General features: G+C 42.1%; 1 protein-coding gene across 1 annotated transcript in view; it reads right to left on the bottom strand.

Annotated features, from left to right (window-relative positions):
• Window positions 1–16,010, bottom strand: part of LOC126183265 (structural maintenance of chromosomes protein 4-like) — a 251,337-nt gene that overhangs the window by 42,446 nt on the left and 192,881 nt on the right. Inside the window, exon 16 of the mRNA XM_049925088.1 lies at window positions 8,054–8,198. Within this exon, the coding sequence (XP_049781045.1) occupies window positions 8,054–8,198 (145 nt within the window). The remainder of the gene's footprint in view (window positions 1–8,053; window positions 8,199–16,010) is intronic.

Raw genomic sequence — 16,010 nt, 5'->3', positions numbered from 1 at the left:
CTGAGAACTTTTCAGAATTCCGGAAAATTTTTCATTGTTTTAGTTTTCAGTAAAATTTTGTAACTGACTGGTAAAAACTAATCTTCTAACAAAGGATATTACTGTATCTGACTACTGCAGAATAATACTGCAGCAATAAAACATGTACAACAGAAGAAAAAAACCAAAAATAAAACTTAAGTTGCCAAGGAAATGCGCCATATACAGCAACAAAACTCAGTGCTCAAACAAGAGTCTGCCAACAGCAAAATGTGTCAAAGGCTTTATGAAGACTATGCAATGCTTCATAACAACAAATTGCCTCCAATGAGCCTGACATCACAACTGTTTACCATAGATTCACTGTAACAGTTGCGAGCGAACTCATGCGCATATGCAGTTGAGTTGCGTATGAATAGAACCTTCTCCCACTTTTGGCAAAAGAAGTGTGGCAGTTAGCTGCATAAGCAATAGGAGCAAGCAGCCAGATGCTAAATTTTACTGGCGCGCCTAAGCTGCCAGATTCACACATGCGCAACAGGCCCTGATCTAGCGAGTGGGGGCAAACTGGGGTATCTGCCCCGGGCGGCAATTTCGGAGTGGTGGGGGGGGGGGGGGAGACCAAATTCATATTCTTGAGGAAAAAATACAGCACACGTCGGTCTATCAATTGTTCATATGATTTTGAAACGCATCCCTGTTGGTTTTTGAACACATTCTAAGTGTATTTCTGAATGAATCATAACTTGATTTTTGAATGTATGCATAGTGTATATGTTGTCTCTGCCAGGTGCCCATTGCACCTAGAAATAAACTTTCCTGCAGACAAAAGGGGACAGGGCTATACGAGCTGAGCAGAATAAAGCTGAACGGGGGAATGCCAATTGCTGTTTGTGTGGTTGACCGGGGTTGCAAATGATCAGCATTGTTATAATTATTAGAAAAATCCATAAAGTCAGAATACCAGAGTAGAAATAAACAACTAACAGGAATAACACGTAAGAAAGGTTACGTATTATTTTCCCACTGTATCCAAGAAAATGAAATTTCAATGCTTCGGCCAAGTAACTTGCGGTGTTTGGTGGAATTCGAGCCTATATTTTGGTAATACAAAATATGGAGCGTATATGTTGCTCCACATCGAACATCTTTCCAAAACGTGTTTTTTTCCTCCAGTTTCGTTTTATAAAGTGCCAAGTAATTCTACATTGGTGTATAAAACCACAACCATTCAAACAATTGATAAGTTTTATGTTTTTCAGTTACGATGAGAAGTATACTGCACGTGACATGGAAAAACTATATTTTCACCCAAGAGAAAGCTTATTTTTAACTGGAAAATCTGGGAACTTTTTTTTTCCTTGTCCGTGTATACACCCTGTAAAACAACTCACTGTTCACAGTAAAATTAGTCCATCATTTCTGATCTAAGACGCCCTGTAATAATCTGTGCCGAGCAGTTTAAAACACCAAACACGGAAGTAGTATAGTCTGCAGAGTGCATCCAATTTCATTCTGAACATATACTGCTGCACGAGATCATGTGATGCTGTGTACCATGGAGTTCTCTCTTTGGGCTACAGGTACTTCCTGGATGTCAGTGCTGTGTGAGGTTTTATGTCCTTTTGCTGCAACATTACCCAATAAGGGAGGCTCAACATGCCCAGTCATCTTAGCACCTCTTCAACAAATCACCAACTATCACTATCCCTGAAATTAATACTTGGGATACCACATATTATCAGGCATCCTCCAGTTCACAGGGGTTTACAATAATCACTGACACAGGCATGGATCATCCCTCACCCACCAATGTGTTTACAGACCACATAAGAGGAAGCTTTCCTTGTTATTCACAACCTTAAACCCTCTTTTCTTGGTTCAGGTTTCTTGGTATATCCATGATCTAAGCATGGGACCAAGCCATACCACCCACAAACCTCTATAGCCTGAACATCTTTTCCCCTAGCCATTCCACCTGTAACAACATACATGAAGCTTGAGCCTCAGCAGTAATATATCAAAGCAAACTTTTTTTTTTATGTGAGGCTACAGAGTCATAATAGAATCCTCTATTTATATACCATATTTACTCGAATCTGAGCCGCACTTTTTTTCCGGTTTTTGTAATCCAAAAAACCACCTGCGGCTTAGAATCGAGTGCAAACTAAGCAGAAGTTCTGAAAAATGTTGGTAGGTGCCACCAAAACAAACTTCTGCCGTCGAATATATGTAGCGCTACACAGGCATGCTTTGCAGGCACAAAGGTAAATACTGGCGCCAAAACCTCTGCGTCAGTAAATAAATTAAATTATCCATCGAAGTAAATACAAATTCCGTATTGTTCTTCTTCGAATGTTGCAGCGTTTCAATGTACTACGAAAATCCGACTGGCAAGACTGTTAGGCATGTTTGTCAATATGGCCAACTCTACGTTCTGAATTTTTCCTACCTGTGAGAAGAGATGGTTACTAATAAGAACTTTTATGAATTGTGAATCACATACAGTATTTTCTTCACCATAAGAATAATACAATCATAAACATTTTTCCACGTATTCTTTTGTTTGCTACTATCTCATTTAAATCCTGTCTGCCTGATAAACTACGAAACTAGAGTGAGACAACAGCAAACGCGGAAGAATATACATATCATGTCATGTTTATATTCTCTCTTTTTTTTTTTTAAAAAAGAAGAAGAAGAAGAAGAAGCTGCGGTTGCGTGCACATTCGCACAAAAGCAAGCCATGCCGCGAGCGGCGACAGGCCGTAAACACTCATTATCAGAATGCGACAAACAATGCATGACACAGTACAGTAATGCATCTTCAGCTTAGAGTGACGTAAACACCTATAACAAAGAGAACGGCTCTTAACAGATCAAAGAAAAATAAGCAATCAATTCAAACCAGACGAAGCATGTGAAAAAGGAAGGGTACCCGTATAAATACGGGCGGAGCACCTGACCCATAGCAATGGCTACCTGGTAAAGCTTAATTGCTAAGCTTACGTCTCGAACCAAACTACTGTAGCTGTATCGTCATTCATTCGAACTAAATTGTGTTCATATTACAATAGACCAACTTTTGTTTCGATCTGGAGGTGCGGCGTAAAACTTTTCTCTCCCCTTGAATTTAGAGTCTCAAATTTCAGGTGCGGCATAGATTCGGCAATTTTTTTTCCCCTTGATTTCGAGTCTCATTTTTCTGGTGCGGCTTAGATTCGAGTGAATATGGTAAATGGAATCCACTAAATTTAAATACTATTCTGAAAGACGCTTTATTGTATTGCAAATTTATTGGGTAATCCACGACAAGCTAATTATGTCTTGAAACAAAGAAGTCATGTTATTTACACATTATCACCTAACACAAATGTTTAGGAGGCTTAAAGTCTTGGTCATCAGCATCTTTGGCTGGTACTGACAACAAATGTCTGGAGAAAGTGAACAAAAAAAAGAAAGAAAATAATTACACAGCTATAATAATAAATGAAAAGCACCAGTTTGCTTTTGTTCTACAATATTGTTCTACCAAGAACTGACAGAAGATTCTGTTAATATGAATTACAGAGTTACGAGCAAAGCATTAATTTGATGGTTTCCACCTTTTTTTCTGAATGGGAACCTCGAATTTTTAAGTACCATTTTAACTTGACAATCTGATATAAACAATGACTCACTTTTACCACTGACTTAACTAACTGCTTTGCAATGCCACAGCTACTATGAAATAGCATGAAGTTGACAGATTTTGGAGCTTAAACTTAAATATTTCTAAAACAAAATTAAAATAAAATTTGTTTTCTTTCAAAGCATGGATATTGAGCTGTAGTAGTAGCATTTTTCATCTATTACCTTTTGCTTTAACAGATCATAAAAGTCAAAACAAAGAACTGTGTGTCAACTTCACCCAACTAGGGGGTGAAGCCGACCAGTTACCTGTTATTTATCAATTGCGGATTCTTTACAACTCTTGTGTGATTAACCATTCTAAAGCTTAGCTTTATTAACACTTGAAAAATAAATCGGGCATAATTTAAAATTTAATACTGTTGTCAGAATAACATACAAATAAAGTTTAAAGACAAAAAAAATGTGATCACAAATTTGTTACTGCACTCACTAAGCAACATTGTTGCTGCACTCATTGTCACATTCTTGCCACATTCACACGTTTGTTCATTAAAGAAATACTCAAGAAAAGGCAGCCAACTTCACCCCAATTCCACTGAGAATTTGCAATGGCATATATATACAGGGAGAGTCACCTAACATTACCGCTGGATATATTTCGTAAACCACATCAAATACTGACGAACAGATTCCACAGACCGAACGTGAGGAGAGGGGCTAGTGTCATTGGTTAATACAAACCATAAAAAATGCACGGAAGTATGTTTTTTAACACAAACCTACGTTTTTTAAATGGAACCCCATTAGTTTTGTTAGCACATCTGAACATATAAACAAATACGTAATCAGTGCCGTTCGCTGCATTGTAAAATGTTAATTACATCCGGAGATATTGTAACCTAAAGTTGACGCTTGAGTACCACTCCGCTGTTCGACCGTGTGTATCGGAGAGCACCGAATTACCTAGGGATCCAAAGGGAATGGTGATGGACCTTAGGTACAGAAGAGACTGGAACAGCACATTACTTCCACATGCTAACACCTTTTTATTGGTCTTTTTCACTGACGCACATGTACATTACCATGAGGGGTGAGGTACACGTACACACGTGGTTTCCAATTTCAATTACGGAGTGGAATAGAGTGTGTCCCGACATGTCAGGCCAATAGATGTTCAATGTGGCGGCCATCATTTGCTGCACACAATTGCAATCTCTGGCGTAATGAATGTCGTACACGCCGCAGTACATCTGGTGTAATGTCGCCGCAGGCTGCCACAATACGTTTTAGGCACATCACGGTACACATTCCCCTTTAACGTACCCCACAGAAAGAAGTCCAGAGGTGTAAGATCAGAAGAACGGGCTGGCCAATTTATGCGTCCTCCACGTCCTATGAAACGCCCATCGAACATCCTGTCAAGGGTCAGCCTAGTGTTAATTGCGGAATGTGCAGGTGCACCATCATGCTGATACCACATACGTCAACGCCTTTCCAGTGGGACATTTTCGAGCAACGTTGGCAGATCATTCTGTAGAAATGCAATGTATGTTGCAGCTGTTTGGACTCCTGCAATGAAGTGAGGACCAATGAGGTGGTCGCCAATGATTCCGCACCATACATTTACAGTCCACGCTCGCTGTTGCTCTACCTGTCTGAGCCAGCGAGGATTGTCCACGGAGCAGTAATTCATGTTCCGTAGATTCACTGCCCTGTGGTTTGTGAAACCCGCTTCATCGGTAAACAGGTAGAACTGCAATGCATTCTCTGTTAATGCCCATTGACAGAATTGCACTCAACGATTAAAGTCATCACCATGTAATTGCTGATGTAGCGACACATGAAATGGGTGAAAGCGGTGACGATGCAGTATGCGCATGACACTACTTTGACTCAGTCCACCAGCTCTCGCTTTGTCCCGTGTACTCATGTGTGGGTTCATGGCAACAGCAGCTAACACACCAACTGCACCCGCTTCTCCTGTGACGGGCCTGTTACAGACCCGTTTGCGTGCCACTTTCCTTGACGTTGACCTCCATCTGTCCAATGGCCAGCTTCACACGTCTGTCCACATCAAACCCAACAAGCAACAGTACCTCCATTATGACAGCTGCCACCCATTCCACATCAAACGGTCCCTTCCCTACAGCCTAGGTCTTCGTGGCAAACAAACCTGCTCCAGTCCGGAATCCATGAACCATTACACCAACAACCTGAAAACAGCTTTCGCATCCCGCAACTACCCTCCCGACCTGGTACAGAAGCAAATAACCAGAGCCACTTCCTCATCCCTTCAAACCCAGAACCTCCCACAGAAGAACCCCAAAAGTGCCCCACTTGTGACAGGATACTTTCCGGGACTGGATCAGACTCTGAATGTGGCTCTCCAGCAGGGATACGACTTCCTCAAATCCTGCCCTGAAATGAGATCCATCCTTCATGAAATCCTCTCCACTCCACAAAGAGTGTCTTCCCGCCGTCCACCTAACCTTCGTAACCTCTTGGTTCATCCCTATGAAATCCCCAAACCACCTTCCCTACCCTTGCAACTGCCCCCGGTGTAAAACCTGTCCCATGCACCCTCCCACCACCACCTACTCCAGTCCTGTAACCTGGAAGGTGTACACGATCAAAGGCAGAGCCACGTGTGAAAGCACCCACGTGATTTACCAACTGACCTGCCTACACTGTGAAGCTTTCTATGAGGGAATGACCAGCAACGAATTGTCCATTCGCATGAACGGACACAGGCAGACAGTGTTTGTTGGTAATGAGGATCACCCTGTGGCTAAACATGCCTTGGTGCACGGCCAGCACATCTTGGCACAGTGTTACACCGCCCGGGTTATCTGGATACTTCCCACTAACACCAACCTGTCAGAACTCCGGAGATGGGAACTTGCCCTTCAGTATATCCTCTCTTCTCATTATCCGCCAGGCCTCAACCTCCACTAATTTCAAGTTGCCGCCACTCATAGTTCACCTGTCTTTCAACATCTTTGCCTCTTTACTTCCGCCTCTACTGACATCTCTGCCCAAACTCTTTGCCTTTGCAGTTGTCTGCTTGTGTCTGGATATGTGTGGATGGATATGGATATGTGTGGATGGATATGTGTGGATGGATGTGTGTGGATGGATATGTGTGGATGGATATGTGTGGATGGATATGTGTGGATGGATATGTGCGCGCGCGCGCGCGTATAACCCGTACCTTTTTCCCCCTAAGTTAAGTCTTTCCGCTCCCGGGACTGGAATGACTCCTTACCCTCTCCCTTAAAACCCACATCCTTTCGTCTTTCCCTCTCCTTCCCTCTTTCCTGATGAGGCAACAGTTTGTTGGGAAAGCTTGAATTTTGTGTGTATGTTTGTGTTCGTTTGTGTGTCTGTCGACCTGCCAGCACTTTCATTTGGTAAGTCACATCATCTTTGTTTTTAGGTACATTTTTCCTACGTGGAATGTTTCCTTTTATTATGATGATGAAACTTGCCGGGCAGAAGTGCTGGCAGGTCGATGGACGCACTGACGGGCACAGGCATGCACACGGGGTTCAGGCTTTCGCGGCAGACTGTTGCTTCATCTGGGGGGGGGGGGGGGGGATGTGGGTTTTTGGGGGAGGGGGGGGGGGGAGTCGTTCCGGTTCCGGGAGCCAGGGAACTTGCCTTGGGGGGAGGGAGGGACGGGTGTGCACTCGCGCACACACACAGATATCCATCCGCACGTGCACGGATGCAGGCGGACGTTTGTGAAGGCGAAGAGTTTGGGCAGTTGCCCAAACTCTTTGTCTTTACAAATGTCTGCTTGTGTCTGCGTATGTGCGGATGGGTGTGTGTGTGTGTATGTGTGTGTGTGTGTGTGTGTGTGTGTGTGTGTGCCCCCGAGTGTATACCTGTCCTTTTTGCCCCCTAAGGTAAGTCTTTCCGCTCCCGGGATTGGAATGACTCCTTACCCTCTCCCTTAAAACCCACATCCTTTCGTCTTTCCATATATATATATATATATATATATATATATAGGGAAGTATAAATTAACTTTTGGTATTGCTCTAGCTGTCGTCGTGAAGGGTTAATGTTCAACATGTATTACACCTAGACGCATCAGTTGTTTTACGTAATTCACGCAAATAAAAGTTTTTGCTCATTAAAAAAGTTAAGAAAATCAGTCTTCCTGAAAACTGACATTCAGAATATGATACATTTAGCCACTAACATGAATTAAGAACTTTTGAATAGTAAATATAACAACTAAATTTCCATCACCAATGTGTAGTTATTTAAAATTTTATGTTTTTGAACTTTTCTGTCATTTTTACCCCAATTGACGGTACATGAGGAAACTCGCAAATCAATTGAAGAATAAACAGTACACACACAGATGTCTCAGTATGTATGCATTGCCTGTATTAGTGATAATTAGGATCCCAAACATGTCAAAATTACTTACAATTACATCATTCATCTTGACCAACACTTCTTTTGCTAGGTCCTCAAGGCGAGTCCTCTTTTCTCGACATACACTTATTATTTTTTCTGCTTCTTTAATCTCCTTTTCCATCTCTTCTATTTTCTTCTTACTTTTTTCAGCATTCCTGGTGAAAAAAAAAAGAACTATGTTGATGAATCAACTCAAACACAGTATCTGTAAATAGGACAAAATTAATTTTAACTTCTTGCAGGTTCATTACGTACAAGGTGCACTAATCTTTTATAGAGCCAAAATAAATACAATACATAAAAAATTGTAACCTGATATTCTTCACATTAATTCACGATATCCTAAGATATTTGTGACTTGCAGAGCAATCTACGGGGGTTAGGTTCGAAAAGAAGGATTGAGGGCTGAATGGCCTGGAGGTATGAGAGGAAGGTATGGCAAGGGAAATGGGTGTAAATATGAGGAGCTGGCACAACGAAGAGCCAGTTTACCCATCTGCAAAGCGTGGATAGTTGCATATTGCACACTGTGATATAGAGTGATGGTTGGGGAGGAAGGGAGCAGAACAGTCTCTAGGAGACTGCCTGAATGATGCGAATGAAATGCAGATTGAATTTGTGGGGCATTGGGAGTGAATTAGTGGGCAGTAGGAAGCTAATTGAAACTCAGGAGGGAGGAAGTGCAGGTGGGGGCAGCAGATGTGATGCCAGAAGAATGTCTTAAAGCATGAAATTTTACACGTGTGGTGGCGACAGGTGAACCAGATTGCATGGGTTAAGAAACTGCAACCGAGTTAACAATCCATATTCTCTAACCAACTTCTTACTCTGATATCACCTTAGATTGTATACCAAATAATCTACCATAGCTTAAGCTACCTCTTATCACCATGAAAAGAGGGAAGCTCCCCAAAACCCATCTCATTCCTCAAAGATATCTTCACCCAAAAAATTCCTATGCCACACTCACTTCCACGTTTACCACTTTAGTATCTGTATCAAAGACCCAGATGCAAGACAATCTCACAGTACATCCTATGACAAAATGCAAGTCATACACCAACTCCACTGCAGCCTTTTCTATGCCAGCTGCCCTGTATAAATGAGCACAGGCAAGAGTGATGACTCAGTCGTGGAGCAACAGAGTGAGGTGATTATTCTGCTTATTCTTATAGCTCATTTGTAAGCCCTTGTTCTCATCTTTTCAATAAATGTTTTACTTTTTCCAAAAATTACATATTTCAAATGTTACTGATATTCAAAAGTTTCCTGTTTCAGAATGTTCGAATCTTAAAATGTACTGCCTTTCAAAATTCAGTATCATAACCTCACAGCTAATTTTTTGTGTCCAAAAATGCAAATTTTCACTAAAATAACTTTTCCATTTGTTAATTATTTCGATTAAAAAATGTCACATTCTCAAAACTTTTTTTAATCACCCTCAAAGTAGTACCTATTAATTTAATATTATCCATCCAAGACATCAGGTAACCTGTTGTGTTTTCACACAAGTAATTGATAACATTTAATCTGATTTCTATCCTTCATACAGCTTAACAATGCATTTCGAGAGAGAATGCTCTCATCATCTGGTTGTAAAAACTTAACTCACTGGGTTAAAACACTAAAAAGTTTACCAACACAAGTATCGCATTCCTAAAACAAAAGAGAATAAAAATACATTGGACAGCAGGTCATCTTACATTAAAATTTTCGACTTCGGCCAGTTGGCAGTCCCATCTCACTCTGCACTCTACACCACATTGCGTCCTGCTGATCTGCTGCAGTCTCAAAGAAAATGTTGACACTTTTGCTGAGGTCAGGGAGTAGTAGTAGTACTGACATGTCCACAGTATTACTGCATAATGCAGCTACTGGCTCAGTCATAATGCCGTTCTGTTAGTCGCTTCTTTTCCTCATTTCCTATGTCTATGATTTAAAGCTTCTAGCTATTTCCTCAAAGTGGTATTTCAAATCTATAATTATGCATCTGAATTAAAGAATTCATTGAGAAATCTTGTCTGTTGTCTTTTCCTTGCATGTTCAGTATATTGTGATGTTTCTTTTCACGAATGGCAATCTCTAATTCTTCCAGGAGGTCTAGTTGCCCCCTTTCTTTTCTATGTGCAAGTGTTCCAAGTCGTATTCCTTTCCTTTAAGGGGAAGTGGGTGGCCCATTTCATGTACATGCTCCAAAACAGCTGATTTGTCAATACTTACTTAATACGAATGCATCTATGTTCCTTTTATCTGATTGAAAATTTTCTTTCTGTTCATCAATACTTTTCATCACAGGATGCACACTGAATTTGATACACTCCTGATCTTTCAAACTTACTCAGTAGAAAGTAAGGACAGTACAGATTGCGTCTTATTGTAAAGACGACATGCTAAGTTGCAGACAGGCACAATTAAGAGACATTTACACATTAGCTTCCAGCCACAGCCTTAATCAGAAAAAGGAAAGACACACATTTAAGCACATGCACTCGAACAACAACTGGGGTGGGGGTTGGGGAGGGAGGTGGGAGGAGTGGGGCCAAAGCAGTGGTGGTGGAGGGGGTACAAGGTCGGGGGGTGGGCTGCTGTCTGGCAAAGTGTGCAGGGACTAGACCGCCAACAGCCACTGCTTGGTGAGCTTACGGGGCATGGAGGTAGGGAAAACAGACTGAAAAAGGAGAGGAGCAGGCAAAGATGTATTGGTTGCTGGCAGAGAATATCATGCAAAGACGTTGGGAGACAAGAATATGAGGGAGGTGATGGACAGATGGGGTGGAGACTGTTGGGTGGAGAGTGTGAGAACAGTATGTTACAGTAAGCTGAGGCTGGAATAATTTCAGGAATGTAGAACGTGTTGCGAGGATAACTCCCATGTATGCCATTCACAAAAGCTGGTGGTGGTGGGAAGGAGCCAGATTCTTCCCCATCCGAGATCCTTTCCAACCTTCCCAAAGTGGTCTTCCATCACTTAACTAACCTCCATAACATCCTAGTCTATTACTATGCCACTCCCAATCCCAACCGCTTGCCACAAGGATCATATTTCTGTGGAAGACCCGCCCCGTCCGTCCGCCCAGCACTTTCTATTCCAGTCCTGCCCCATCAAAGGCTGGGCCACTTGTGAAAGCAGCCAATTTTGTACACCAGCTCTGCTGCAATTATTGCCCAGCTCTTTATATTGGTATTACTGCCAACCAGCTGTCTCCCAGGATGAATGGCCACCACCAAACTGGGACCAAGTGCGAAGCAGACCACCTTGTGGTAGAACAGCAGCTTAACATAACATGCTTGATTTTAATGGCTGCTTCACTACCCAACCCATCTGGAACCTTCCCTCCACCACCAGTTTTTCTGAGCTGCACACTGCACATGTGCGAATTATCCTTACAACACATTCTCCGCTCCCGAAATTATCTCTGCCTCAATCTACGGTAACATACTGTTCCCACACCCTCCGTCCAACAGTTTCCATCCCCTCCACCCATTACGTCCCCCCTATTCTTATCTCCCACCCGCTGTCAACACACACAACCATCTTTCCCCATTCGTCTCCTTTTTCACCCTGTATTCTCCACTTTCCTACCCCACAGCCTCACGACACTTTGCCTGTTGGCACTGTAGTCCCTGCACACTCCACCAGACAGCACTCCCCCCTCCCCCACTTGTACACTTCTATCCCTTCCCTGCCCCCTCCAGACTGCTGCTTCTATTCCATGTGACAGTTGCATGTTGCATTCTGGACTGAGCTGCTGGGGTTGGCAGTTGTTTGTGTGTGCTTGCTTGTGTGAATGAATGGTGTATGTTCCTCTCTCTCTTTTTCTGATGAAGACTGTGGCTGAAAGTGTCTTGTGTGTCTTATTGTGCCTGTCTACAACTTAAAATCTCATCTTTATGATAAGTAGCAATATATCCTGGAGCTTTATTTTAACACCGTGCAGTTTAAAAAAGGTTTGCCATCTTTTGCAAGAGTTTTCTGGAATGCAACATTCCCATTTTTTTCATTATGTAAATATTTTTCTGTTCTTATTACTTTGGTGAAGAAATTTATTAACCATATCTACTTTATAACTGTTGCTAACTGCTCTCTTTTTAACGTTTACTTCTTTTCCCTCTTCCCACTTCACTTCATGGCGGGTTGACAGCCCTGTGCACTAATCTACGGAACACAGCTTCTTTATATGCCTGTGGATGACATGAATCATTAATAATTGCAGCAAGAAGATAAAGCTTTGAAATCTGACCATCTCATCATGGGTAGAATTGGTTACTATGAATGTTACATGGACAATACTTTACTGCCTGTTGACGGTTCTGAAGAAGATACAGAAGAAATATGAAAAGGTTCGACAACACCAATAGGATTTAAAAAAAGGGTATCATAAAGCACAAAATTGATAGAAATTTGCAATTCTTCAATTTGAAAATTAAAAGGTAGAGCAGTCAGCATGCACTTTTCATTTATAGGGTGCCCAGATCTGATGCTGTGATTGGTAATGATTCATGTCTTCCACAGGCTTATAAAGAAGCTGTCTTCCGTAGTTTATTGCACAGGTCAGCCAACATGCCAATGAGGTGGAAGGATAGGGAGACTGAGGTAAATATCATTAAGTAGATAGCAGCCAAACATGATTATAAAGTAAATATGACTAAAAATAAGTTAAGAAGAAAAGAAGTTAATAAGAAAAGAAAGAATATCACTATCAGTCCAAAGTTGTTGACAACACTTCAAAACTATGACTGTGGTTAAAAAATGGGTTTTGTTTTGAATACTCTATGATACCCCTGACATGCCGTTTCCCGAAGATGGTTCCATTCGAACAAAGCTCATTCCTTTAAATGTGAACGTTTTATGTTAGGCTTTACCGTGACTGTTATCGACATTAAATGAGACAAGTTTACTGTTGCCAGTCACTGTTTGTTTATCTCCACAACACGTTTCGAAGGGTTAAACCTCTATCATCATGTGGATTTACATTTGTTAGTATGAAGTGTGTGTATTGTGTTACGATTTTTTTGAGGAAGTTAGGGCACTGTCTAGTGGAGAAACAAAACACTAGAACTGGTTTTCGGTTTCTTTTGTCAGAAAACTAAAATTATATCAAACCGTTAAAATAAAATACGTAAAATCAAGTAACTCCAGTGGTCACAGGTTTCTTTCACTGTTTTAACACACCACACATAAACTGTCATTCTGTAAACAAATATGGCCTCTGGAAACTATTAGGTGCAAGGATCATATAGCAGAAGAGGAACATTATCACTAAGTACAAAGAATATACGTCTTAACAATTTTATTACAGAATAAATTTTGAAGGATTTTGGGTATCTTTGCTTTGAGGTGTTGAATACATGCGTTGGAATAAATATTTCGGGTGGTATACAGCCAATGTAATTATTGCACTTTAAGTTCGCAACATGTCACCTGATTATATAAACAAATATGAAGTTTAAGCTATATTAACTTGATAAAATCACATTTATATACCACTTAAGGTTCCTACTAAGCAATTCAAGGAAAACACAGAAAATCTAAATTTGAATGGGCACATGGGGATATTGAAACTTGCTGCTCCTGACCTGAAAGCAAGTTCAGTCCTTTCACTGCGTCACATTGCTTGGTATTACATCAAGCATGACATCATCAATTTCAGTATCTGCTTCATAGCCTGTATCACCCCAAATACATCCTAGTCTTGCAATCTCTTAATAATCTCTCCTAGTTCCCATACTGATACTCATCCCCTTCCTTCCTATTGCCACTAGCTTGTTACTCACCTCTACTTCATTCTGGTCCCCTCTAAGTTCAATCCAAGGATCCAATTCTTAAGCCGATTACCACAAGAACACTAGCAAGCAGACAAATTGATAAAATCTCAGGAAAGGGACAGTACGTCAATGGAAGATGTATAAGAATACGAAGAATTAAAAATGTGGGAAGGGCAGTAGTCAGCAGACCACCGAGCAAGGGGAGCCATAGGTCCGTTTGGTTGGAGCAGGCAACGGGGCACCCCTCCAACCCCTGAAGCAACCAATGAGACTTATGTGCCCTACCTCACAGAGATCAGTAGAAACCACCTCCACAGGTAACACACAAAACCAGATCAGCCACTTCGGCATCATCCACTAGAACCAGCAGCATCGTGTCAGCAAATTTAAGTTTTCACTCTAAGATGGTCAAATTAAGGCAGTCCAGTAGAATGTGGGCCACAGTCAGAAAGGCACCACACCGACAGTGGGGCAGATCCTCACATCGTATGAAGTGGCCATGGATCAGCTGAGTGTGACCTATGAAAAGGTGACAACAGTAGATTCCCGGTGAGAAGCACAAATGGAAGACTATCACGTGGTCGCAGTCTCTTTATTGCTTGCAGTTTGTTCAGAGAAACTAGGGCACACCATTCCATGTCCAAGCCTATAACGATTGATGGTGCAGAGTCAACCGGTGGTCTGGGTCCGGTATACCCATCTCCAAAGTTGGCATACTGGTAGCCAACTTTGCCAACTGCTCATCATGATCATCCCCTGGGATCCCAATGTGACCTGGGGTCTAGACAAAGATGACTGACCATCCAACTTGGTGGAGGTCAGAAAGAAGATCCTGGATAGTCACAACCAATGGCTGTCAAGGGTATCACATGTCAATAGACTGTAGACTACTCAGGCAATCACTGCAGATTAAGAATGTCTTGCCAGTGCAAGAACAAATGCAACTGAGGGCTCAAGCAATAGTCTCCAGCCCTGCAGTGAATACACTGCATCCGTTGGGCAGGGAGCATAGTTCACTGCATCTTGTATGTGTGTAGGCAAAACCGGTTCATTCGTCAACTGTAGACCCCAGTCTCCACACGTGGACTGCTCACAGGGCTGGTCCAAAAGGCATTTGTCAGAAGCCTAACACCACAATGCCATATCAGGTCCACCATCCACAATGCTGAAGGTGATGCCAAAGCAAGTGTAAGACTCCTATAATCAAAATGGGACAGAATCAGAGCATTGCAATGCCGCAAAAGTGTGGAGTGATCTGCACCCCAGCTGGTGTTACTGATAGAGTGAAGAGTATCAAAGTGCGACCAGCACATTGGCATAAGTTGGAAAAGATGCAGATGCTGAGCATTGAAGCCCAGTCCCAAAAAGCGATAAGACTCCACTACATTGAGCGACTGGGCATCGAGGTTTTGGCTGTGAATGATCAGTATGATGGTAACAGAAGTACATGATGCATGTCTCTGAGTCTGAAAAGCAGAAGCCGTGAGTGAGAGCCCAGAACTGTGCCATTCATCTGGCACTCTCCTACTGTCTATGTTCAGCAACACCCACAGTGCAGGAGCAATAATAAATGCAAAAATCATCACCATACAGGAAGGGTGACACTGCAGACCTCACAGATGCAGCTAGAGCATTGATACAGCCACTAGAAAAAGGTGCAAACTCAATAAATAGCCCTGCAGGTCCCTATTCCCTTGTATTTTGGAGGAGGAGGAGGAGGAGGAGGAGGAGGAGGAGGAGGAGTAGTGTGGGGTGATGATGTGCTGTGGTAAGCACCTATTTGAACCCACGAAGTACAGTCTGACAAGAAGTTACTGGCAAAAAATCGGAAATGGGCTCCTGAGACCACACTGATGTAGGGTAACGAGGATGTTATGCCTTGTGGTGCCATAAGCCTTCTGCAAGTCTAAGACAGTGAAAAAGCATTTATGCTGGTGAAAAGCTGACCAGATAACAGACTCCAGGCAGAGCAAAGTGTCAGCAGTAAAACAGCATTGGCAAAAACTGCCCTGGGATGGAGTGCAAAGAGATTCAAGGTACCAACACAGCCACCAGCTCACCATACATTCACACAACTTGTGGAGAACATTAATGAGACTTATTGGGTGAAATCTGTTCTTCTCAAGATGGTGTTTTCCCAATTCTTGTACCAGGACAACCATGTTTCCTTGCCACTGAGATGGGAGATTACCCCACCTCCA

The sequence above is a fragment of the Schistocerca cancellata genome, chromosome 4, assembly GCF_023864275.1.
Source record: "Schistocerca cancellata isolate TAMUIC-IGC-003103 chromosome 4, iqSchCanc2.1, whole genome shotgun sequence".
Classification (NCBI taxonomy): domain Eukaryota; kingdom Metazoa; phylum Arthropoda; class Insecta; order Orthoptera; family Acrididae; genus Schistocerca; species Schistocerca cancellata.
Note: the sequence above shows the minus strand (reverse complement) of the source record. Positions and strands in the feature narration are given on the sequence as shown.